At 41.0% G+C, this 27,446-nt stretch overlaps 1 protein-coding gene across 8 annotated transcripts in view; it reads right to left on the reverse strand.

Moving 5' to 3' along the window:
• The window catches only part of abcc3 (ATP-binding cassette, sub-family C (CFTR/MRP), member 3), a 50,477-nt gene that overhangs the window by 7,036 nt on the left and 15,995 nt on the right, over positions 1–27,446 (reverse strand). For 2 of the 8 annotated variants that reach the window (XM_076759189.1, XM_076759191.1), the window contains exons 5-23: positions 24,877–25,002; positions 24,486–24,547; positions 23,318–23,449; positions 19,183–19,431; positions 15,472–15,649; positions 15,174–15,335; positions 14,993–15,085; positions 14,005–14,208; positions 12,027–12,173; positions 11,845–11,932; positions 10,977–11,043; positions 8,622–8,748; positions 8,054–8,230; positions 7,646–7,813; positions 6,162–6,345; positions 5,944–6,052; positions 5,527–5,683; positions 5,012–5,219; positions 1,774–2,087 (exon numbers count right to left, since the gene is read on the reverse strand). In XM_076759189.1, coding sequence (XP_076615304.1) covers positions 1,774–2,087; positions 5,012–5,219; positions 5,527–5,683; positions 5,944–6,052; positions 6,162–6,345; positions 7,646–7,813; positions 8,054–8,230; positions 8,622–8,748; positions 10,977–11,043; positions 11,845–11,932; positions 12,027–12,173; positions 14,005–14,208; positions 14,993–15,085; positions 15,174–15,335; positions 15,472–15,649; positions 19,183–19,431; positions 23,318–23,449; positions 24,486–24,547; positions 24,877–25,002 — 2,952 coding nt within the window. Of the gene's footprint in view, positions 1–1,773; positions 2,088–4,104; positions 4,416–5,011; positions 5,220–5,526; positions 5,684–5,943; positions 6,053–6,161; positions 6,346–7,645; positions 7,814–8,053; positions 8,231–8,621; positions 8,749–10,976; positions 11,044–11,844; positions 11,933–12,026; positions 12,174–14,004; positions 14,209–14,992; positions 15,086–15,173; positions 15,336–15,471; positions 15,650–19,182; positions 19,432–23,317; positions 23,450–24,485; positions 24,548–24,876; positions 25,003–27,446 lie in introns of those variants that run through there. The other 6 variants (XR_013079263.1, XM_076759192.1, XM_076759190.1 and 3 more) reach the window with 6 other exon arrangements.

Here is a 27,446-nt window from a genome sequence, read left to right on the forward strand (position 1 = left end):
ATCACACATATTTTTGCATTAAAATCAAATTTATAGCCTAATAAAAAAACACAATTACTTGGAAAATGTTAAAAGCTTAGTTTCCCATAGTATCTGCTATATATGTGCCATGATATTAATATAGTGAGTGAGTTGGATTTCATTTGCAGAATTTTGACATGTATCATTCAAACAGAAGCCTCTCAGATGGTAAGATAGACAAATGATGCAGTAAAGACAGAGGCCATGCAGGATGGATGCCATTACAAAGCCAGAAGAATAATATTAGCTTATGTCAACACAGCTGATTTTAGCCATTTGGAGGTCCAATTAGCATAGAGTAAATGTTAAAGGTGAGCACTCAGACCCTAAACGCCCCATGCTCTAAAGTCTCTTTAATGTCTCTTTGTGACTGATGATTTCAAGTCTTTGTTTTTGAAATCTAGCAGATTTATAAGTGCAAGTACGTTTATAAAATGAACAGAAAGGATAAAAGATGGAAGGAGTAATAATTTGATTGTTTAACTTGCCAAACAGCTAACATTGTATGATCTCTACCCAGTGGTGTTAAAGGGCTACTCCAACAAGTAAGTCACTTCCATTAAGTTGGGGGATTCACAAGACTAAGTCACTGGATGCTTTCAAATCCCACACCTCCAGTTTGTAATGCAGACTTTCTGTTACAAATAAATAAATAAAGAAAAATAAAGTAAAAAAAAGTCTAAACTAAGTCTAAGGCCCAAGGTGAGATAACCCTGATGACCTGGGTTATTATTTTTATTCATTTATTTATTTATTTTTTTCAGAGTTTGGAGAGCTCCCCCTGAGCTCCACGGACAACATTATACGACTATTTTCAAAGGCTTATTACTTCTTGTGACCAGTAAACGGAACTTCATGTGTAAAAGTGGTGGAGTACCCCTTTAACCAGCTGTAATTACAGAAATACGTCAAACTGTGCCATCTTGAGGTCAGGGACAGGAGTGTGTTTCGATCACTAGAGTAGATCTAAAATGGCCATTAAAAGACTTCAATCTGATGCCCTACACTCAAAAGTTGTTAATCTCAGAATGATACCATATGAGCACAACTGTAATTTGTTAAAACAGTACACACACCACCATTATCAGCTGCTGTCAGACAGAGCTGCTCCTGTGGCAGGAATAACCTCATTAAACCTCAGAGTGCTGAAGTTATTGTAGCCATCTGGCAGAGAGGTCCCTCCCAGCAATCAAGATCCCAAAAGAGCAGTGAGTATGGTTAGAGAGAGACTGGATGGACTACAGAAAGATGTCTTCTTCCAGTTAGCAGACAGTTGAGTAGCAAAGCAACAGACAAGCTCAGTTCTGACTGGACACTGTACTCCCTGTATGAATGAGATGAATGTACACATGCAGTATAACTAGTGAGATTATTTCTACCTCCAGAGCAGCCCTGCCTCTGAGGATTTATGTCATATAACTAGAATTCTAACTTGCCAAAAATAAAAAAAATATTCAAATTGAACTTCATAGTATAACGTTAAAAGATTATTGTTGTCACCAACTGAACAAAGCCGTGCTGCGGACTAGTGCTTCCACTACAACTACAGACTGGTCACTGAGCCACTGAGGCTGCCAGCTATGACTACTGGACTAGCAGATATCAAACAACACTGTACCTACAGCAGTAGAACAGCAGTGATCAGCACCTCAACCACAAGCAACAGTCTACCAGCACACACACACACACACACTCAACACTCGTCGACATGCATGTTGTATTAATGAGTTAGCAGACTCGTTTCCTATTTACCTGAACCCACCAATAGAACACCATTAATGGGGCTATGACTATGAGGAACATTGGGGTGAGGGCAGAGCATATGAGCAGCACATTCAGTGTGTACCAGAAAGTGCGCATCCATATGTCAATATTGTCTGGGATGTGGGAGTCTATAGCATCCATGTCTTTGCTGAAGCGGTTTAGTAACCGCCCAGAGGGGGTGCTCTCGAAGAAGGCCTGCGGAGCTCGCAGGACCCCCTGAAGCATGTTGCGGTGCATGAGCTTGGCTGCTCGCAGCATACTGTAGGCCCGGCACAACAGGCAGTTAACCAACAACAGCACACCTGTGAGAAGGGGGAGGGGGAGGGGTCAAGTGTGACAACACAACAACACCTGTGTTAAATAGATTAGGACCTGTTCCTAATGTCTATTGGCAACTTCCACTGTCATTGCATGTGGTACATGATTGTGGCTTTTGAGACTGAAATCAAGACAAAGTGAAAATTTCTTTTTCATTTTTTAGTGGTGGGCCTTCTTCCTTTTTATGTGTGCTGCCACAGTGATTATTAAAGCTCGAGCTAACTGCCAGGTCTAATATTTACAGTGTGTGCCCTCCACTTTAACAGAAAGCATAAGATGCATCACTTGTGTACCAACACACTTCCCTAAAAACAGAGAGAGGCTTTAGTACAAATCATGTGGTACAACTTTGGTATCAGAAAATAAACTTTTATCTCCATCTATCACTGCATGCCTCATCAGTTGTAACATTACATGGCCACCCACAGGTACTTTGATTATATCCACACATGTGAATTCATCCCTAAGAGGAAGTCATCTAGCTCCTGTGGGTGCCACACATTTGCAATTAATATATTGTAGCAATGGCTGTGCTGTGCTTCAAGTTGAAGAGAGTAGTGTTGATTGGCAATGATATGCTGCAGGCAACTGCTTTACCTTCATGTAATGTATTTGTCCTTATTAGGGACAAACCAATCCAGCTTTTTCTTGCCTCATACTGATTGCAATACATCATCCCAGGGTATCTGTTGATTGTGAGTACTAACACAATACCAGTGTTCTTTTCTCCCAAAGGACATAAAACTTATTAATCACAGAAATCATTTTTATGTCAGGTAACATGAGGCCAGCAGTTACTGTAGCCTGCAGCATGCCATAACTGAATGAATGTAACGGAAATACAAAATTTATAATGACACTGAAGAAAAAACTGTATTTAATTACGTTGGTCACATCATGTCTGATACTCATCCGGTAGACTGGGTCAATGCATCCCTCGTCCTATTCACACTTCTCATAAAACTGCACCTCAGTTATACCAGAGCTGCACTTCTGATCAGGAAGCTGACAAATATCTACGGGTCAGTGTTGCACTGAGTATCCTGGATGTTTAGAAGAATAAATGAAAAATCTCTCAAAGCTAAATCTAAACTTTGAGTGACGCATTGTTTCTTCGAGCGTCAGTATTACACCTATATGTAACAGAAAATCCGCTTATTTCTAATTCATCTTATCGTATTTTATATACAGTTACTTATGGAGACGTCAAGTCCTTGGATGTGTATTACTCTCCTTCTCTACCTCATTAGTGCCACTATTGTCTTTTCTAGATATTATAGATATATTGAATTAAAGCCTAACCCTTGACTATAAACCACTAAATATTCATATGAAAACCTTTGAAAGGCTTAAAAACAGAGAGGGAAATCTCTAAAGTCTTCCAAGAACCAGAGGAATTTGTTACACACAAACTGCCTGTTATTTAACCAGCCATTATACATTTTAATACACTGACACCCTGCAGTCAGTCTCACTGATATGCATCAAAGACGCATTAAATCAACTATATCCAAGCTGTATTAATACTTGTCTACCACTAGAGGGAGGTTATAGATCACTAAAGACTGAGCAACATCACTTTTGGTTCCCAACATAAATGGTGCTCTCAGATCAGGTTGTGCATTAAAGTGACTTCAGTATATTATGTGCATAATGGGGCCGACTGTATTGCTAAACATGACAGTCTACATGTCTTTATGTGTGTGTGTGTGTGTGTGTGTGTGTGTGTGTGCGCAAAAGCTGACTGTGAGCAGGACAGGAGGTGTTTTGGCTGCGGAGGGAGCAAAGAAAATTTATGATTGAAAAGAAGATACTCCCAGCTGCTCATATGGACAACATCGCAGGCTAGGGAGAAACAAAGGCCAAAACTGAAAGTTTACAAAAAGCTGCTGCGTCAACATGCATGCGGCACGCCATTCCAGGAAGAGGAAGAGTCACAACTTTGCAAAGAAAAGAGGAACAGAGAGTCATCTGGCACATAAGCAATATTTTCCCGAGTACCTGGACAAAGACGTATATGAAAGCCAGCGGCACTATGACAACGGCAAAGATGGGCGTGCTGGAAAGGATAACTATCATGGTGGAGAGACATGTGAAGACGGTGCCCAGTAACATGAGAACGGTGGCTGGAAGAGCCTCGTCTATGACATAGACATCCTTGGAGAAGCGGTTGATAATTCGTCCTATAGGTGTGGTATCAAAGAAAGACTGCGGCGTGTGAAGTTTGTTGACGAGGAGATTATAGTGCAGCTTCCTGGCTGCGCCGATGTTCCCCATGGCAAGTGTGAAGGAAGACATCATGACCAGGATACCTGAGGTAGAGTTGAACCAGAGGAGTAGGAGCGGAGGAAAAAGATATTTGAGAGGAAGGTTTTAATGTGGAATGAGAAAGCAATGGAATCACTAGTAGAACACAGGCAGTGTCTGTCCTGAATGCAGAGATGAAACTCTGTAAAAGGAACAGCCTCCACGCATTCAGCAAACAAAAACCAGCAAACAATAACAATGCATACTAATTGTTACATGCTGATATGTATTAAAGCCATGTTTGGTGAATGTACTTTTGCCAAAAAAATCTCTCCAGACAGCTCACTGTATAAAAAGAAACCTTTTAACGGTCTGCAAATCAAATACATTTAGTTAATTCCAGCGACCTCTGCAACAACAAGCTGTGTGGGTGGAAGTGGCATTTGGCACCATGGAGTTACAGCAGCTGTTCAGGTTCAAAAATGATTTTAGCACCATAATGTGGCAGCACATTAAACCATGAAAACACAGTTTGCACGTCTTTGCAAATGCATATTCTACTGAATTGTTCATAGAAAACCACAAAAGCACAGAAATAAAAGGGGTTTAACTTAAAAATGATCGTCATTCAGTGCTTATTGTGACACTCAGTGTTTCTTACCTTGTGCAATGCCCAGTGCTGCGTACACCCCCACCCTCATATGAACATTCTCCTGAGTCTGATTTTTCGAGGCGTCATTGGTCCACTGGCTGAGCCAGATGTTTGCTCCGATGGCCGCAGCACTCTGGCAGGCGTATAGAAAACAGATGAACACAGACAGCAGAGGTCCCACCGCCTTGGCGTACTCAAGGTACACCTTCGCCTTCACCTGGTTAGGAGTGACAGAACAGTTTAGACGAGGTCAGCTCAGAAAGGCGAGTGAAAAAAGTGTAAAAGTCACAATTATGTTTATGTACATATTTGTACTTTGTGAATTTATGTTTTTATTAAACAATAAAACCGTAATATTGTGATACTGCAATATCATAGAGGAGAGGTGTTTGTTTGTGGATATAATGACGAAGTACAGATTTGGAAGTACTGTTCTTCATAAATAAGATCATTTGATGACACCAGAGCGTCACCTGTGATTAAAGGTGCACATATTTCCATGAGAGGAGATTAGATGGACTGACCCTGCCTGTTTCTGTAGTCTCTGCCTGGATGAGTTTCTCTGTCTCATGTGACTTCTGCTTCTCTTGTGGCTCTGAGTGTTTCCTCTGGCTGCAACCGTGTCTCCTTACTGAGCGGGATCTAGGCTTCTCTCCGTCTGCCGAAATGACGCTGAGCTGCCTATAAAGGGAGAGAAATTAGTATCAATATATGTATGCCGCATATTTGGAAGATGCCATATACAAAAAATGAAGAGCACGTCTGCTATATGTGTGTTGAATGACTAAATAAGAATTTTCAGTTCACTCAGTGGTGATTTAGAAAAATGACTCCCCTGAGCCTAATCTTGTCCAAAGAAAAGAATGTTTGAAGAACTCTAATCTACTAACTAGCCTTAAAGGTTGTTACAAATAAACAAAATCTTAAAATACTTGCACTACCTCATGAAATTTCTCTTTGCTTCATTGACCGCTGGTTCATTGTCCACCATGTCTGTGTGGTTGCTCAGGGCATCGTCAGGGAACAATTCCTCATTTTCGATTAACTCATCTGTGAAAGAATTGTTAGCATTATGTTATGCAGCTTTTTCAAAGCTACCATTAAAATAATATGAGATGCTGATGAGAATAATATAAGAGTAGAAGAAGAGATGCTCTACCAGTTGACTCGTCCTCCTCCATGATGTCCTCCAGGGCATAGTTCCTCAGAAACTCTGAGAAGGCTCCGTTCTGACTGAGCAGCTCCTGGTAGGAGCCCATCTCTGACACCCTGCCCTCAACCATCACCAAAATGTTATCCACCTGAGGCAGGAAGCTGATGCCATGTGTCACTAGAATACGTGTCTGGAGTCAACAACAAACAAAAGAAACCTTGTTATCTTCTAAACTACACACAAATTTATCAACTTTAACACAAAGCCCACAGTCGAACACAGGCAAACCTTTCATAACCAGCTCAACTTCAAAGACATGTTTACTGTTGTAATATGTGTGGTTTCCCAACAGAGTCTAGTCACACAGGAACTCAAACAGATCTTATCAGAAACTGGTGTAATAAATATGAAAGCTAACATGTAATAAACTGATAAAGATGCAGCTTCCTTTCCGGTAAGCAGATAAGACACCACCTCCTTCTTCCTTCCTATACACAGTCTATAGCCATGCAAGTAGCTTTGCAAGGCTGTACTTCGGAACAGCAGTGCTTAGAGCAGGGGTGGGAATCCTTTTGCCTACCAAGGGTATGTCAGATGGCACTGATGATGAGTGATGATGATGATGCTACTTGCAGCTGGGTTTCAAGGTTTGGGCCAGTCACGCTTATGCAGAAATGAATCTTTGCAAAAGTCAGTCTTGAAAAGAGCTGCTCACAGTAGAAGGTTGTTGCTTTGCAGTAATGTCATGTTATTGGTTGTAGACACATCAGCTGGTTCTACATTAAACAGTGTAGCAAATATGTTCAGTTCCTCCTGTTTGGTTTTCATGTCCTGAAACCTTTTGGATTTTGTTCTTGCAGAGCTTGAAAATACAGTGTTTCTCCTTTCCAGTTGCACTTGCTACAGCTTTTATTTAGCTTCAAATAATTTCACATTTGAAAGCAGAAGCTGAGAAGCTGACTGGAACTTGAGGTACAGCTCTGAGAAATACTTGGTAATGTCCACCATAAATGCCAAATCACACTGACACTAGCTGTCACTAATGCCTGGATCAGACTGCATGAATCTAGCCTGATTTTGAGACAATTGTGACGTGACTATGAATCGGGGGATCACCAAAGTAAGTTGGACTCATTAAAGTCTGTACAAAATTTCATATCAATAGTTGTTCAGATATTTCAGTCTGGACCAAAGTGGTTGAAAGACCAACCACAGATGGGCATTGCTGTCCATGGAGCAATGCCACTAGCATGGATAAAAATGCTACTACTCTGAGCTACACAAGCCTGAAACAGAGAGTTGTTCAGACTCAGAGGGCCACATTCATGATAGGTTTATGCAGTGAAGAGCAGAAACTATCAGCACAAGGACTAAAGGTAAATGTCATATATTTACTAACCCTACATTGTAATTCATTTACCTCTGCAGTGTAGTTTACAGGGGCTTTTATATCACAAAAAAGATGAAAACCTCAATTTACTCTCCCTCACCTTTCCCTTTAGCACCCCCTCTGGACCGATGAGGTTGTCAAAGATGTGTTTGGCTACGTGGGAGTCCACAGCGGACAGCGGGTCGTCCAGCAGGTAGACATCAGCGTCACTGTACAGAGCCCGGGCCAGACTCACCCTCTGTCTCTGCCCACCCGAGAGGTTGATGCCCTGCAGGATCATCAAAGTCGCTTTAATGACTGTGGCTATTGGCCAATGTACCATGGGATTTTTTTCAGTAGAATATTAGCAAGTACAAATGTTGTTTCTCAAGACATACCCTAAAATTGTGGAAACATGTGTAGCAAACTAAGATCTGACAGACATCAAGCACTGCTGAAAGGAAACCAGAACCAGAGCTGACACCTGGAAATAAAAAAAAAAATTTAAAAAAAAGTAGTTACTCAGTACCTTCTCGCCAATCTCAGTCATGTCTCCTCCAGGCAGCACGTCCAGGTCAGGAGTTAAGGCACAGGCATCAAGTACACAGCGATACTTCTGCTCATTGAAGGGTCTCCCAAACAGGATGTTGTCCCGAAGGGTGGCATTCTGTATCCAGGCCTGCTGAGGTACGTATGCCACTGACCCCTGAAGAGAGAGGCCAACAACTTCTCTTTATCATATATATATATTTCATAGGTAATAGGTAGTCTCTTAGCTAATAAATGCAGTATTATGATCATCAGCACCAACAGTGGGTTTAAAAAACAGCTATCTGCTGCTCCCGTAAACTCTCACAGTGACCTAACTAAAACAGTAAACTTGCAAGCCATAAAACCAAAACATGAAATGAAAGACTAAAATGCTCCTTAGAGCTGAGTTGAACTGCAAAGTGTCAGGTCATAATTCTCTGGGTTCATCACGCCGACCCTGCATGTGGTCATTTGATCCACTGTTCACATAAAAATTGAAAGCACCATAACATAAAATAATATGCTACTGGCTTGTATGTTCTACAAAACATGAAGTCAAGTCCTACCTTAACAGAGACTTCTCCCTCCAGTTTCTCCACTTCACCCAGCAGCGCAGAGATGAGGGAGGACTTTCCACAGCCAACGTGGCCCACCACTGCCAGCAGGGAGCCCTGGGGCACCATCACATTAATACTACAAACAAAGTCAAGATTTACATGTTTAAAGACTAGCCTCAGACATAACAAACACAAACAGAACCTCCTGCTCTGCCTGAGTCTTAACTTCAAACTTCAAACTTTATTTATTTATATGGCACTTTTCATACTTAAAAAGCAACACAAAGTGCCTCACAGAGGCTAAAAACAACAGAGAAGAAAACCCAGCCCTCCCGCCCCCATAACTGCATACAGAAACACACACACAGGCGCACACGCACCCATACGGATAAGATAAGTAGTAAGCCACCTTTGGGGGCCATCCACACCGAGAGGGCCCCCGGCTCATGACCGGGGGGCGCCGCCCGAGACCACCCCGACCCAGGCAGACAGAAGGCTCCGCACCAAGGTGCGGAGGCCTCCAGCCATCCAGGCCAGAGCCGTCCCCTCAGCAGCGCCCCCATCAGTAGGCCAGAAGCAGTTCCCAGTGAGGGGGGCCCCCATGAGGAAACGCTTGACCTAAAAACCAAGGACCCCCATGAGGAAACACTGGAGCTAAAAACCAAGGGACTAAGACATAAACATAAAATTAAATAAAATGAGTAAATGAAATAAATAGCAATTAAACATGTCGTTAAAACATGCAACTAAAATATCAAAGATAAACATGCTAAGAAGCGTGATTAAAGGAATAAGATAAATCAAACAAATCAATTGAAAGCCTGATTAAAAAGGTGGGTCTTGAGCCTCTTTTTAAAAACATCAACAGTCTCTGCGGCACTGAGGCTCTCCGGCAGGCTGTTCCACAATCGGGGTCCATAATAACTAAAGGCCGCCTCCCCGTGTGTTTTAGTTCTTACTTTTGGTATGGTAAAGAGGCCAGTACCGGAGGACCTCAGGGTCCGCAAGGGTTGGTAGGGTAAAAGTAGGTCAGATAAATAAGAAGGCGCAAGACCATTAAGACATTTAAAAACTAATAAAAGTTGAAGTTGATGTTCTTCAGTGGAGTTTGGGTGGCTAATCACAAGACCACACTCTGACAGAGACAGTGTTCTGCAGGCAAGTTTTGTAGTAAGCGAGCTAATAGCTAACAAATTGAAACCTCATTCAGAAGGAGAATTTGTTGCTGCTGTGGAGCTGCTAGCACCAGAAAAAGTGGAAACTGCCTGGATCAGACTCTGCGATGTTTTTTTGTCTTTGACGATGGTCACCGTGTCAGATCTAACGATCACAGGGCCAGAAACTCTTGCGAGCAGGCTTGGCTGTGTTGCTGCACCAAACAGGCTTCTGTAATGTTTGATCTGGAATTACTAATGATATGCATATGCCTGATGTTAGGACCGAGGATAATGTGATGACAGCACAGTAGCCACTAGCCAGGATGATGAAGTGCTTCCTCTATTTCTCCCCAACATTATCTTTTCTGACTTGGTTTTGCTCCCTCTAGGAATCGTCAAATAGGCAGGGGTAATGTTACCATAGCTCAACGAATTTTTTCCCTCTTTTGTTTTTCCACCTGACAGCAGCAAGCTCAGCATCCCTCCTCCTCCTCTTCACCATGGTTACCTGACTGCGCTCTGGAGAGACCACCTGATTGGTAGAAGTTCAGGCACATGTCGTGGGAGATGTCACACTCGACATGTCGAGACAAGAAAATTCTGACGTGCTAGTCTTTGAATCGGGAGCTTCCCAGGTGCTGCACAACAGGTCATTTAGCATGTCACACTACACGGGCGCAGACATCTGATTGGCGTTCACAATTAGCCATGACGCTGGTAATTGGTCGGCCATGACACAATTGTCTCAAAATCAGGCTAGATTCATGTAGTCTGATCCAGGCATTAGTGATAGTTAGTGTAAGTGTGATTTGGCCTTCATGGTGAACATTACCAAGAACCTCTCAGAGCTGTACCTCAAGCTCCAGCCAGCTTTTCAGCTCTCTACTGAAAGGAGAAGCACTGTATATTTTCATACTCAACAAAAACAAAAGCCTGCTCTGACATCTGAATATGCTGCTTGAAAACTCCTTCAAGTATTTGGTGAGAGGTTTCAGGACATGAAAATCAAACAAAAGGAACTGAACATATCTGATAAGCCTTTTAACAAGGAACCAGCTGATGCTTGACAACCAACAGCATGACACGAAATACATACATGTTGGATAATTCAGTATTGCCCTCAAAGGATGTTACAAAAACTGAAATGTCACTTGACAGGAAAAAGATTCCCCACCCTTGATATAGAATATGGCTTTTCATGACATACTTGTGCAGAACAGGAGGATCTTCTTTAGCCCAGGTGAATTTCCCGTTGATGACAGTCACTGAATAATCTGTTGAGCAACACAATCTCATGTGAACTTGTTTTCAGCAGGTTTTGACTTGGTGACAGTGTGACAGAGTCTGACAGGAAAAAAGACTGACAGGCATTTTTTAACTATTACCTGCAGATTCCGCCGAGCACAGCCGTGTCACATTCCAGCTGTGACATGGTTTTGTCCCGTCCTCAACACGGCTTCAAACCCCACTCAGAATGTCTCAGAAGCATTTTGCCTGACTGATTTTGTTGATTTTACTGATTTGGTCATTATATCTTGATATTTGTGCTTCTACCATGGATAAGGAGGCTATAATATGTTTTCTTTTTTTGTCTGCTTAAATTGTATTTATTGTTGATGTCCGATCAGGAGTTTTATTTTGAAAATTTCCCAGACTCTCTATTGCGTTCCTGTTTGTGACTTTCTGCCTGGCTCGACCTGCTCTGCACTCGTCTGTCCAAAATAGACTGGGAGCATATTCTCCATGGAGCACAATGGAAAGCTGCTTCTGGGACGCTTCTGAAACGCGCCTCAGCACGTCTGGTGGAATTGCAAGCACTGTGAACATGGCATAGCTGTGCCCGGTGGAATTTATGGGTTAGTCATCCAAAAGTTTCAGGCTATCAGTCACTGGGTGAAAGGTACAGGTGGATAGTAATACCTTTGCCATAAAGTTTACACAATAGAATGATGACATCATTTAAGTCTGTTTAAAGCACGTGCAATGACAACAGAAATGTAAAAAACTGAAAGAAGCTGGGCTGGGTAGGGTGTGATTTTAACCCTAGTCAAAGGAGGAGCAGTGTTTAATTTTACCTGTTGCTGTGTTCTTTCTGTCTACTGAATTTGGGTCCAGCTCATCATGACTCAGGAAACCTTGGATTCGCTTCAGTGAGACACTGGCCTGCAACGCAGAATAAACACACAAGCACTTAATGAAGTCTGTAAACAAACACATGCAGAAAAGACAGGAAAAGAAAACAAGAAAAAGTTCCAACCTGGACAATATTGCTGATGACTTGGGGAAGCATGCTGAGAGGAAACCTGAGGATGTTGAAGAGCGAGAGTGACACAAAGGCCTTCTCCGCATCCAGGATGTTGTTCTCATCCACAGTCACATACACGGCAAAAGTTGTTAGGGCAACCTGGACACACATGGGCAAAGAGACTGCTCAACATGGTCCACTAGTTTACAGTCAGTTATCAGTCAGTGTTGTGATGCCACACACACACACACCCACACACATTGATCTGAGTCAACCGGTGACTCAGCAATGACCTCATTATCAACAGCTGGTGATATTCATGGTGTTTACAATCACTGCTATGAAGTGTGTATTTATCTGACAAATAAAACATTTATTACCACAAAATCAATCAGCCAATAGCGTAATTAAATGTTGTCATGTGACCTGTTAAACCTGTTGCAGATCATGGAATAGATGCTAGCCAAAACAAAAAAAGGAGACACAAACATTTCTCTGCTTCACAGAACATAAAACCAACAGACCTGCTGGATCATGTCCTGCTTTTCTCTAAATTCATGATTTGGGGCAGTGAACAGGCAGTCAGCTGATGAAAAGTGGTGTGTGATGTTGCTATGATATTTTCGCTTTGTAGGGGCTATTAGGTTGAGAGAGGGGCAAGTTGTAAGATTATTAACTATCCTGCCAGCAGGCTATCTATGTAAAGGTTGCTTGAAGTTCCAGAAAGGGTAAAATTTAACATGAAATTCTGTTAACTTGTGCAGCATATCATGCAGGAGTCCTACACATTAAAAAACACTGGGTGAAAAATAGACTCAGCATGGGTCAATACACAAGCACGTTGGGACTTGTGCTCCTCTAACAGGTGCCACTTTTCACTGGCAAGTATTGTGTAAAACTGGTAGCTTATACCAAACGTTACACTGGAAGATAACCGCTCATCATCGTGTGTCTGGCCATCCATGGGCTTCATATTAGCCTTGTATGACTAACATAGCCAGTGTGCCTTGGACAAAGTTTGATCATTAACTCCAAGTGTATAACAATGTGTGTCTGTCTGCCGTTTGCTGCTGGCGACGAGCTGGTGAACATAGTGGTGGTATTTCCTTCTGAGTTGATGGAGGCAAACATGAGTCCAAATGAATGCTAACATTGCTGCATATCTGCTGGATATGTAAATATGAAACTGTTTGCTAACAAGGTCACCAAATCAATTTAAAAGGTGATGTCAACGTTCTGTTCACAACCTGTTTTCTCTGCCTGAAAAATCTGTTCATTTGATGTGAATGGTATGAGTAAATGGAACAGCAGTGATATGCAACGAGTAGGGCTACCACCTTCAGTGTGGATAAATAAGGAACACTTTGCCAGCAGTAGATTCTTAATACCCATGATACCAAGATGTCATCATATGTGCTTAAGTGTTATTAATATGCAGCTACTTTTAGCCAGTACGGTTATTAAAACATCAATTTCAAAATTGACCCAAATATTCTCTTCCAGTGACAGTTTTTAAACAAAGGAGCTCTTGATCACCATTCAAAATAGTTTCTAGTAAAGCTCCTTTGTAATTTTGGACCACAAACTAGGCCACTAGTTCTCAACCTGGAGGTCCAGATCCCCACTAGAGGTAGCCATAGCTTCACATGGGGCTTCTTGATTTTAAGGGGCTAGCTGAACGTTTATATAATTGTATTAACAGCTATCAAACATGACATATGAGTGTACAAAGGCTGTCTGGAGGCAACATTTCCTATAACAAGCCCACCAACAACAGTACTGCTGCACATCCTGTCATCTTGAGAAAATAACAAATACAAAGACATTTTCGCATAATTGCATTCCACTTTCACTGCATACAACAAAACAGAATAAAATGGCCACATCTGATCATGACATTCACCAAATGCATAATTCCTAACCAAATCAATGTCACATAGCAAAGCCTCTTGGGAGAAAAACAGCTTCCAGACATCTGGACTGAGCCTACCAGGAAAGGGGCACTGGTCCAGGCCATGGTGGCCAGAGCTCCAAGGTACGCTGTCTTGCGCAGCACGTTGAGCTCCTTCTGCCGAATGGCCAGGACCTTTTCTTTGAAGGAGTTCTCCCAGGCATACAGCTTTAGGACTTTGATGCCGTTCAGGATCTCGTTCATTAGTTTGATGCGAGAGTCCTTGTACTGCATCTGCTCCACCTGAGGGAGGTGGACAGGAAGAGGAGGACAAAGAAAAGGACAAGAAGACATAGTGGTCTATTTCTGTGGATTAATAGACTAAGCATACACCAAAAACAGGGACAAGTGGACAAAGATAACTTCTCTGAAGTGCCAACTCAATGAATGACGTGTAATCATCTAAAATGACATGTTTCACACTCGCTTTACTTACAGCACATGTTGCAAATGAATCAGTGTGTTCAAACGTGCTCATAACTGAATGAAATCACATATAACAAGTTCAAACTGATGGTAAATGCAAGTAACCGTATTCCATTTTTATGCATGCAGAAGAAATACATGTACAAAACAAAAATATTACCAACCCAGTTTGCTTGGAATAATTCAGTAGAAAATGTCAAACAACAAATATGCTTATATCATACTCTGGTAGCAAGGTTAAAATTTAGAGGAGATCAAGCCTTTTCTGTTGTAGCCCCCAAACTCTGGAACGAGCTGCCTCTGCATATTAGACTGTCCCCCTCACTGCCTGTTTTTAAATCACGTCTTAAAACACATTTTCATTCTTTGGCTTTTAACACAGTGTGAGAGTTTTATTCCTGTCTGTTTCTTGTTGTATGTAGCTTTTATGTTGCTTTTATATTATGCTGCTTTTATGTTGAAAATTGTCCAGCACTTTGTTCAATGGCTGTTGTTTTAAATGTGCTTTATAAATAAATTTGATTTGATTTGATTTGTCACTGTTAAGCTTCCGCTGGAGGTCAGTAGACAGTATCATTAAATCATCGCCGTGACTTTTCACCTGGTAGGCTCGTGTCTTCATGGCAATGACAGAATTAAAAGGGATCAGCATGACCATGACAGCCACTCCTGCCAGCACAGATGGACCAAGGTTCTGTAAAATACAGCAGTCAGTACATTTATGCAAATATAATTAAAGAAATTCAGAGATAAGGCAATTTACATGAAATTTGTGTACATACCTGCCAGAGGAAATACAGTGCCAAAACAATCTGAAGAGGAGCAGACCACAACATGTTGAGGAAGGTGGTGAGGTCCATGAACCTCTGTGCATCCACAGACATCAGGTTGACCACCTCTCCCACCGTAGATGAGCGTTTGGCAGCATTAGTTATCACTAGTGACTGCAAAACAAGGATGGGGGAAAACGCTGTGAGAAATTTCTTTTCCGTGATAACTGTTTCTGCCCTTAGTTGAAATGTGCTCTATGAGGTTTCTTGAGACCTCATACAGCACACAGTGTGAGAATTTTGAGCATACCTTCCTGTAGATTGCTCCTATGATAGCTGTGCGTACATTCATGCCAGTGACAAAACAGTACTGAAAGTGATGGTGGAGGATGAGAGTCTGCAGCACGGCTGTGAAAAACATGAGAAAGGCCAGCGAGTAACCCCACCAATCAGGAACATCCTTCTGTTTTGTGAAGGAGATGAGCAACCTACAAGAGTGATGAAAGGGAACAATTCCTTTAGATTAAACACAAAACACTATAAATCTGTTAACAGCTGTGTTGATACTGGCAAGTAGCTAATGTCATACACTGAACAAAAATATAAACGGAACACTTTTGTTTTTGCTCCCATTTTTCATGAGCTGAACTCAAAGATATAAAATAAAAGGGGGCTGTGTAATCAGCATCTTGATATGCCACACCTGTGAGGTGGGATGGATTATCTCGGCAAAGGAGAAGTGTTCACTAACACAGATTTAGATACATTTGTGAACAATATTTGAGAGAAATGGTTTTGATGTGTATATAGAAAACATTTTAGATCTTTGAGTTCAGCTCATGAAAAATGGGAGCAAAAATAAAAGTTTTGCGTTTATATTTTTGTTCAATGTATGTAACCCACTTTCCCTTCACATGGTCTGTAGTTAGATGGTTTTGTTGCATGCAAAATGTTAGTGTGAGCAAGCATAAACATAATTCATTCACTGTTTCAGCATCAGGCTAAGACTGAGGTGGACAGAAACAATGATGTTCTTCTGTTAATAGTGATGGTATATAAAATCAACTTGAAGACCAACAAAAGGCCTGAAGTGCATTCAATACTTACCTACAAACCACTAAACCTGTGATATAGAGAAGATCCTCCATGTATCTACTAAGTGACATCTCAGTAACTCAGCTACCAACACTGTGTACACCTGCCTCAGACAATCTGCAACAGCCTGGTATTAACCCGCAGAGCACTGCAGTGACATTTAACAGACAAACAAGAAGTTGACTCCATGTGACACCTTCTCCAGTCTCTTTTCATACCCTCACTAAAAACTTTCAGAACTGCCGTAAAATATCACAGCCTCTCTGCACTGGGCTCTAATACAACATCAAAGCCAAGCATTGAGTAGACAACACAAGTAGTCCAAGATGAATTATTTAGAATTTCTCACATTGGCAGACACATTAGAAGCCTTGTTTCCTCCCTGCTGCGAGAGGGTCAACACACCCTTATTTGCATATCTTCACAAGTTTACACCTGGCCTAACATGCCTCTTGTGTGATCTGATCACATGAGTACAGCTGTAAATGTGTCAAAGACATGTTGAGGACACACTGAGACACAATCACTCAGAGCACATTTGGAGGTGGTCGGGCTACATATGGTCACATCCTTTCAGCAGTGTGTACTCAGCCACAATGAAGGACCCCCTCCTCAGCTGATATCCTTTGTGTGAGTAGAGTACATCCTCATTCCCACACCAATAGCGTCATATTAAAGTGCAAAACAAGAAGAAGAAGAAGAAGAAGCCACAACAGGCAAAATTCTTTCATGTGGATGGAGTACACAGGAGACACAGTGTCTGACGTCCATTAGGGCCAACTGATTGCTCACCGGCCAAGGTCTTTCCAAGCTTCTTCCTTTTCATTTTAGAGTGGGGGAGTGAGATCTGATCACAAGCGGGCACTCGGGACGCGGGGAGATGCGTTCTAATGGCAGTGTGAACTGACATACTTAGTGCTGTCCACTTGTGATCAGATCACCCAATGCTCATGTTCATGGCAGGTGCAAACAGGGCCACATTCTAATCTTTGGCTTGTCTCAAACACGCTGATTCTTATCAAAGTACAAAACATGCTAAGTATTTCTATTAGCCACCTGCTAGCACGCAACAATGTGTTGTTGATGCTTCTGACTCAACTCAACACTTATGGAACCACTTCTCTCCTCTCCTTTTCCACTGCGGACAGTTGTCCCTCAACGAAGACAGGATATTTCGCTGATCATCAAAGCGACGCTGCATGAAACTGCTGCAATACCATCTTTAACACAAGAACAATGGAGGATATACAAAGGGTGGTGTGTTTGATTCTCCATATGTGGATTTTGGAGTTTGGACTCAAACTTTGTTTTAGAAAAGGCAGAGGGAAGCAAGACATAAGACTGCTGGATGAAGCAGTTTGGGAAATCATTCGTCAATCAGAGCAAGAGGATAGGATCCAAGGTCACTTTAAAGGTGTTTTTTGATATAACTAGCAACTATATGTAAGAGTAGTGGATATATGTATGTATAGATAGAAAGCCTAAATAGATACAATGTAGAGATAAGGCCAGACCAAGCTGCTGAGCATCTGTCCTTTGCTTGGGTGAGTGTAGGAGAGTAGGATTTATCTCAGCATAGCATCATACCCACTGCAGGGCTGAGTGGCAGGTCAAAACATCATTTAACATGAATACTTCATGTTGTGAACATGGAGGACCAAAACTTGACAGCAGTCTTCTGTAATGTGTCTGACAACCTTCACTTTTGGTTACAGGTTTATTTTTACAAGTTAATTTTGCTCTTGTAGGTAAGTATTTAAGTTTTAAGCTGTATATTAATGAAGTGTCTGAGAAAGAATCAACAAGACAGAAGACATATACAAGTATCTCTATAGGACTTTACTGGTTGCCTGCAAAAACTGGTAGAAAAGGTAATCTCCCAGTCAATACTGGACAACAACGGATGATCATTGCAAGGGACACATAGTGTTTGCGTTGGAAAAACTGACATTCTCCTGACAAATAAAGGGAAGATCCTTTCCAGAAAATGGAATAAATAGATCACCTCCACTGCAAACAAAGAGGACGCTATTATATCTGGGTCAGGATATGTAAAACACATTTAAATTCTTATTAGTAAAAAGTGACAAAAACATGTAAGAAGTTAACATTCCACAATATGTTTATATAAAGTGACTTCTTTACACACTGGCCAGGCCAGCGAGTGTGCCAGGTCAGCACTTCCTATTGTCTTCATATCAGTACGAATGTTGCAAGGTTGTAGAAATTTACTTCCATTTCCTTCTTCCGTTTGTCTGTGTTGTATCACATTAGATCAAATTGTTTGAAATTGCTCAATCTAATCAAATACTTCAATATATCATTTATAAAGCAGTATAGTAAATAATGCAATGCATATTTTTTTAATTGAGCAGTGCATTAGTCAGAGCTTCCAGTGTCATTCCACACAAAGGACTAAAGTTTGATTTGTATTACTAGTCTATTCATACTACACGAGTCACGTTTTCAAAATCAGCTATGTGAAAGAAAATGATCAGGCAGATCTGGCACCAGTGACACCACAGACATCAGTATAAATTAGCTGCATTCAACCACATGACCGGAACAAAGCAAATACAGGAAAACTATGTGGTCAGCCATCTGACACCTTATCTCTATGTAGCGATAAGGCTTTCACAGAACACCTGCTATCATTAAATTTCCACCTTTTATTAGAAACTTGAAGGAAACATACTGTATTTACATAATGACTTTGCATCATGAACAAAGACAGGGTGCATTTTAAATAAAGACAGCTACCATACCTGGACAAAGCAGACCAGTATGCAAAAACTCAAATACAACATGCAAAAAGACATCCTGAAAATAGTATTTGGGAACACTGGAACAATGGTATATTGGTTGTGTTGGAAACTTGCAAATAAGGTAGTGCAAAGATAGCAGGTAGCAGTAGTAACACGTTTACCTGAGCAGCTGAGGGTTGACGAAGGTGATGATATCCTGCAGGACTTTGTAGGCTGAGCCAATCAGAAAGTAGGGCCCAAAGGCTTTGATGAGGGCACGTAGGAAAGATGGCTGGTGCTGCGCAGCTTTCTGATTGGACAGCAGCACCTCTACCTCCTCCGGGCTGCTTTCACCGCCTCCTCCTCCGACGTGGTTGGTGGTCGACGGCGGGGGCTTGGAGTACACAGCCTGGCTGGACAGATTCTGCTCACTGGAGAATTTGGAGGTTGTTTGGGATAGGACAGAGGGAATAACAGAGGTGTGAGGATAAGGAACTCCCATCATAAGTAAGTTAGCAAAACAACAGACCATACTTTTGAAATACTTGGAAAAAGTCATAGCTTAAAAAAGGACTACTAATGTGGGCTGAGGATAAGCTCTACCTGAGTTGCAATGCTATTAGCACCAACAATCAGGGACCCTGTTTTCTAACAATGTAAAGCTGCTTTAATCAATATTTTTATATTAACAATGGCTCAAATCATCAAATGTATGTGAAAAAGTTCACTTGTAGAGATAAACTCACAAATAATCATCACTCAACTTCGCAGTTAACCTCAGTTCTAAAGAATTTTTCAGCTTCTTTTGGCTTGTTTTCGTTTTAAGACCCGCAACTTTCCTGTTTTGAGTCCTTTCCAGAGGGCAGCCGTTTTCAGGGGGAAGCTAAAATAAAACTGCTGTATGCTACTTGTCCCGCACAAAACTGCAAACAAACTTAGCAACTTATTTCTGGACAGTAGATAAAAAGGCAAATATTTGGAGGAGTTGGTACAAACCAAACCAGAGCTAAGATAACACCAACCAGCTGACTTCAAATGAAAGATGATTTTGCTAAATATCAGCTGAATGTCTAAGTAAACAACAGTTTGCTAGCATGTTAGCCATATGTTGTGTGGTGTGTTTATGCCCCAAAAGTTTCCAAAAAATCATTTAATGCAGGTTTGAATGAAGGAAATTGTTGGTTATCTAATGCTTAATAGAAGATCGCAGGCATGTGGGACAGATAGCTTATCTGATCTAAAGGAGAGGAACAGCTCAGTATCTGAGTGACAACTATATGAGACACGTTCAAAACTGTTCATGATGTGCCCTAGTTAGGAAGTAATTCAATGTCACTGTCATAAACTGGCTTAACTTGTAGATGAAATACACTAGGGCTACAATTAACAACTGTTTCCATTGTTAATTCATCCACTAATTGTTTTAGCTCCAAATCATATTACATAAAATATATTTTATACTTTATCAGTTCTGATGAATCTCTTTTGGCAAAATGTGCAACAGCAAGCAGTAACACAAACACTACATGATAATGTTAGATATGACTGCTTGTGGTTGTGGTTGCATTTTTTAAATTTGTTCACAAGAATGTTCCTTTGTTCAGAAAGATCTCAGAAAGTGAGATATAATGCAAGAATTGCTCCAGGTTTTCAGAGAAAGGAATGTTTTGCAAACTACACAAAATCTATTCTAATACCAGCTTAAAACGCAGGAGTCGGATTCCAGCAGTGAACTAATTGGCAACTGCAGTTCAACAGGACAACTGCGATGGAATTCAGCTTAACGCCAAACAGGTTTCCAGATCACAAGTGAAAATGCCTGAACAAGCTTTCCCATATCCTTTTACAGGTTGTTCTCAGTGAAAAAGCACAATGAAACTCAGACAGGAAGCAGCCTGGAGGTTAGAGTTCAGCAGGCTTATCAAGTGGGTTTGTTCATTCTCTTTTTTCACTGGAGAAGAACAAAGTGGAGGAGCTAAACTCACCCATCCACTATGTCGCTGAACATACTTGAACAGTGGAATGCAATATTTCAGACATGAGTGAAGTCATTAAGCCTGCAGCACATTATACAGAGCGGTTGGGAGTGGATTTAATCCTTCAAGGCTGTGACAGTGAAAAAAAAACTAAATTACAAAACCAAGACACAGAATCAAAGCCACAGTTGTGTGCCAGGAGAGATTCAGAAGCCCAATGGAAATATTCCTGGATAAATAAAAATAAATCAATAAAAAAGGAGCGCCTGCAAAACAGGTAGCCATCCCACTGCTGGGGTTACAAAACACACCCTTGTGGTTTCTCTTGAGCAAGAAGGGGTGAACATACATCTGCAGGCACACACACACAGAAAGCCCTGCCCTCTAAGACAACATCCTCTCGCCTCTCTGTTCTGACAAGGAAGTAGAAGGAGGTGCAGCTGACTATGATAAGATTTGGACTTGATTTTTTTTTTTTTTTTTTTTATATAAAAGCAAAAAGGAGCCTATTAGAAATGTGTGTGAAATGTGAGTAAACATTTATGGGCAAGAATTTGAATCAGCTAACAGCGGGATATTTGAGAACACAAAGCGAAAGTGTCTTTCGATATATTTACATGCACTCAAGAAACCCGATCAGTGTCCGCTTTCTCCATTCACCGGATGCCTAACATCATTTAAGAGGAGAAATCTGGTTAACACGGCATGAATTCTACCGAAGAAGCCTGATTTCTTGCCCATGATGAATTGATCGTTCTGTACTAACAAGTATTGTGTGTGTATCCAAGGCCTGACATATCGTGTTCATCTGTGCCATAGAGCTCCACTGTTGTCAAACTATTAAAAACACATTACTGAGCCACACTGTTGCTCTGAGTGATATGTTTCTTCATCACCATGGACACACACCTTAAATTTCTCTTGACTCAACACACACAATCTCCTCCTGCTTGAAATACTCACTAAAGCACCAAATATATTCCCCAGCTGAAAGTAGTCCCCAACAACCCCAACCTCATCATATATATGTTATGTTGCCTGTGTGGCCTTGCTTATACTGGTAAAACTGCCAGAAAATTAAAAGAAAGAACAAACACAAGCATGCAATCCAACGACAGGACAGAGATGATGTAGTAGTGGCCCACTTTAAAGAGATGAAACATACCGTGGCCTCCCTCTGCTTTTATTTAACATTCCTTTTTAAAGATCAGGCATGAGGATTGCTGCATTTATCCGACAAAATGACCCTGTGGGCATATTCTGGAGCTTGGTATTCAGTCTTCTCTGCTCTGCACAGTCTTTATCAATATGTCTAAATTCACTTATTTCATATCCCTTACAGTGTTTATTCCATAACATATATGCACTGAATAAGTCTATTGCTCCTCTGCACTATTTTATCCCTCGCCTTTCGAATGTTTCTTTTAAATGTATTTTTATTTGGATGTTACTGCATAAATTCACTGATGCTACTTATTCATATGATTATACATCTTTGACCTGTGACTATTTCATGACATTTGATATTTTTAATGTATGATGATGCTGAAAACATTTTTTGACAAACTCAGACTTTTGTCCCTGGTTACTTTCCCTTTGTCTGATAACACTAAGATTCATGATACATCAACATCAGTTTCCTCTTAAATTCACTTCTTGGATGACTGAAGCAGCTCCTGTGTATATATACGTACACACAGTATATGGAACTGCTGTGATGCTGCCCATATAAATGATGAAGGATGGACAAATGGAAACGTAACATAATGAGCTGTGACAGGAGTGCAGAGATTTGAAAGGAAACATCATCACCCTTAACTGTATTCAAGATTTTTCAACCAGTCAGACTAAAAGTAAAACTGAAATAAATAAGTACAAATGAGTTTCTACAGCAGTACAAAACCTAAATACGAATGCACAAACCTTCACAGGTAGAAGAAAAACCATGTCGTCACTACAGAGCCTGGTCTCTCAGAGCACTGCATCAAATACAGATGCTCCAACCAGGAAAAACCAAACAAAATAAAAGCTTGTGAAAATGCAGAATCATATGCTCTACATACACTTACAATAAGCCAGTCTTTGCTCAAAAATATGGTAGCAGATAAATCTGATTATTTAGCAGCTGTGCATTTTGAAGTATCCAGGTTACAGCAGTTTTCCAGTTTGCTGCTTTAAACTGATTTCTCCCAACATGCTGCTGACTTTATATGTAAGCATAATGACCGTTTTCATACTCTGTGACAACAAGTAAAGCAGTAGCTTAAACTGTATATGTGAGAATCTAAAAAGACACCCCCCCATTCATCCACCCCTCTTGCCTCCCCTTTTACAAACATACCTTTTGGCTTTACACTGCTCCTTCTCCCACTCTTTCATGAGTTTGGGGACCATCACCTTGGAGCTATCGCGCTGGTTCAGGGACCAGAGGTCTTTGGCCTCCAGGGGCATTTTATAGCCTTTAATGGCCATACTAAGAGAGAGAAACAGCTGTTTCATTCAATGTGGCACATTAAGAAATACACAAAACACTAACTAACTAAGAAAAACACTAACAAGTGTAATTACTGTAAACAAAGGAGATATTACTGAAAAGGTTGGCAGCCTCCATCTGTCTCACTGCTTTTTGAATGTTTGTTAGTATTGTCAGTTTTTATGTCCCCTGTTGTGTGTTTCATTCTCTGTACCCGAAACCTGAAAACCTTTACAAAAGACAACTGAGTAAGAATGCCCACCACAAAGACACTTAATTGAGTTTCCTGGATTTGCTAATCATCATTAAGTACTTAGTGGATTAAGTTTCACTGAAAATTGGCTCAATATTTTCCGGCATGAGGGGAAAACAGAAAGAAGAAAACAGAAAGAAGATGCTGTTTTCCCATCAGAAAAAGTGCAATGTCCTGTTTGTTGCAGGAATCAACAATAACAAAAACAGATAATTACAGAACAGCTGGTGTGTCACAGAGGTTACCAAGCATCTGAAACAGGGTCTCACTTGTTTACAGTAATTACCAAGGAATAATTGCTGTTGTTAAAAAACACAAGCTTCTCAAAGGTATTTCTGATGCACACACAACATTTCTTGCTTTAAATATATGTAAAAGAAATGCACAAATTTAAGTAATTTTCATCTAAAATGTATATCGATGTCGTTTCTGGTAGCTTCTCTCTGCAGGTAGCTAAGTGAATACTCTGTAAGGGAGGGAGGAGGTACGTGATTGGCAGAAAGGTGAGGGGACAGTGACTGGTGAGAACACTATTGTCATAAAGAGTGACAAAATAGCATGACTATAGCATGAAAAGTTACATTAAAAAAGGCCATTTTGATACAATTTGAAAATTTTTAATGTATCTAATATTGAACGGTTTGAAGCTGCATACACAGAAGAAAAACAGTATGCACAGTAATCACTTTGTATTTACTAAATACTAAAGCAAATCACCATACACACAACAAAGTGTGTGTCTACAGATGTTGGGTGCAGGGGCAAAGAGCAGCATGAACTCACCTCGTGAACCACCAAAATGTCAGAGTGGAGAGAAAACCTGCTGTGGTTTCAGGGCAGGGATTCTGAGGAGAAATTGAAAAATGTGCAGAAAAGTAGGCCACAGAGGTTAAACAAGGATAAGGAGGACGTACTTCTGCAAGCAGCAGAGTGCGTGTGTGTGTGTGTGTGTGTGGGTGTGGGTGTGGGTGTGGGTGTGTGCGTGCGTGCGTGCGTGTGTGACTTGCTCTAACCAGCACGGAGCAGGCCCAGAGCACACACTCAGACTTTCAACCGCTCAGAACACTGAATATACGATGTCAGCAGGAATTTAAGATATATAACATACAACACACACAAACATGGACATGCTTCATGGGTTCTGCACTTCACTGCAACAGGATGTATGACTCACAGGGTCTGTGACAACATTGGAGAAGAGAGGAGGTTTCTCATTGAAGCAGCAAAGGATCAGCTCACAGACCACCAGGCCAAAGTAGAAGTAGAAAGTGGTGAATCGCAGCTTGTCTGTCACTTCACTCTGAAATGTAAAACAAGGACAGACACACATACATGCAAACAAAGATGTGAGTTCAGACACACAGTGGTAAGCTCTCCTGTCAAACAGTGTGTTTACATGCAGGCAAATGAGTCAAGGTTATCATGTGGAAGAGTTTCCCGTAACCAAGTAGTTTTTTTTTTAAAATGATACTTGTGTCTGAATGGACTTCTTTTTGAAAGAGAGGGGAAGATCATGACACTGTCACACTAAAAATAACATGATGTTTGAAAAAAATGAAGGGTGGCATGAATAGTAGCCGTAAACAAAACTAATGTTCAATATGGTCACCACCTTAGTTTGGCAAGAATGCATGCTAAAACTTGCTAAGTAGTCAAAAACTGTGCATTTATAAGCAAAGAGTACAGCTTTTATTGCACAAATTTTAAGGCAAGGTGACGCTACAAACAACTAAAACCATTACTTTATTTTTGTGGGGCGACAGTAATACAGCTTCCACATAACCAGGAACAGAGCCTGAGCTATGCTGCTCTGTCAGTTCAGGTCTATTAGGGAAATGAAGTTATAACGTAAACACCTTAATCAAACTATATTACCTTACTGTAAGCATTCACAACAATCACAATGTTTTTATGTATGCAAATGTAGAAAAGGTCAGCTTCCATCCATTCATTTCATTCAACAACACTCCCAACATACATCCACAAGACAGTCACTTGCTCTTCTTCCTTTCTCAGTTCACAAGCATCATTTTTGTGCATGGACTAATTTTGTGGCTCAACGTGATTATAGCGGCACCGATCTGCAGTAGCCTGGGCTGACCTCAACACATGGCAGCTTGGTTAACGGTCCGCCTTCCTCACACTCTGAATGCCTGACTGCCAGAGGCTCTGCTTACACGTCATGGGGTTGGTCTTACTTTCAAATATGAATTCTACTTTATCTTGAAGGTATGTGTTGGTTTGAGGTATTTTTGGAATAAACAGCTAAAAGCTTTGAAGAAAAATTCCAAATACCATCCATCTTGTGGGACTGTAACAAAACAGCAACGAAACCGTGGCAACAGACACACCTTTTGCACTCCACACACACATTTGATGAGCACAGATCTGTTGTTTTGTCCTGCTGTGTCATACTATCAAGGTGACGTGTTTTTCATACATATGTCTGGTATAGTGGATACTCATTTGCCATTTTTGCACATGCTCTAGTGAGTTGAAACCATAAAAACAACAAGAAAGGCAAACCACGTTTGCACCATGACACCATGACAAGAAAGTCAGAAAGAAGCTCTGAGGTTGGGGGGAAGGGCGTGTAGTAGGCCTGGGCGACATATCAATTTTTTCGATTAATTCAAATTTTTTGCTGTGGACGATTTAAAAAATAAAAAATTGGAGTTTTTTCTCCTCTTGCTACGATGCGCCTTTTGCCCCCCAGGAGCTTCCGTAGCCATGTAACAGTATAAGTTCGGTTGCGGCATCACATTCTCTCGTGTTTGATTCTTCGCGAGGAGTGAGATGAGAGGTACTAAGTGAGCGCTGCAACGAGCAAAGAAATTGTCGATAAAACAGGGAACGTCAGCTCGTCAGTATGGCAGTTTTTTGGATTATGTAAGTCGGACCGTAGGCAGACCAATGTGGTCTGTAAAGTATGCAAGACCGTCGTCCCCACCAAGACCGGTTAATACCACAAACTTGTTTAACCACCTTAGCTGTGCTCACCCTTCGGAGCGCAGCCGTATTCACCAACGTCCAATAACATCCGTACCACCGCACAAGCAGCAGACTGCCATGCAGAGATGCTCTGCTTCAGTGCCTTATGACAAATCATCTAAAAGGCAAAAAGACATAACGGAGGCAGTGGCATATCATATAGCTAAAGACATGCTCCCGCTGAGCACTGTGGAGAAGCCAGGTTATAAAAATCTCTTACACGTGCTTAACTCTGTCATTTGTACTTATTGTCTTCTTTAAAAAGAAGGAAAAAAATCGGAAAAAATCGTAAATCGAGTTTTTTGTGAAAAAATCAGAGATTTTATTTTTAGGCCATATCGCCCAGCCCTAGCGTGTAGCTATAAATCAGTTTACACTTAGTATATAAGCATGAATATGGACAAGTAAGAGTAAGCATTAGTCTGATAGTCAACCATAGTCAAATCATAACGCAGTAAAGTTGCACAATAGAAACTAAAATGATGAGATGAAAGATGCTGCAGTGCTTTGTATTCAGTAAATAATTCTCTGTGGCTTCATCACTATAACTGACCCCTTTCATGTATAACTTGTGATCCAGTGTTAAGATTAACATTTTGATTCCAGCAGCTTTAAGGAAACCTTGTTTTGCTTGAAAACAGCACTTTTCAGCCTTTGTAGTAGAGATGTTTAATAGGTCACTAATCACTTTGGTCCCAAAAGAAAAAGGGAACTTGTAATTCCAATAGATTAGAGCTCAACAGTCCTGGAGGC

This window comes from Chaetodon auriga, chromosome 20, assembly GCF_051107435.1.
Source record: "Chaetodon auriga isolate fChaAug3 chromosome 20, fChaAug3.hap1, whole genome shotgun sequence".
Lineage (NCBI taxonomy): Eukaryota > Metazoa > Chordata > Actinopteri > Chaetodontiformes > Chaetodontidae > Chaetodon > Chaetodon auriga.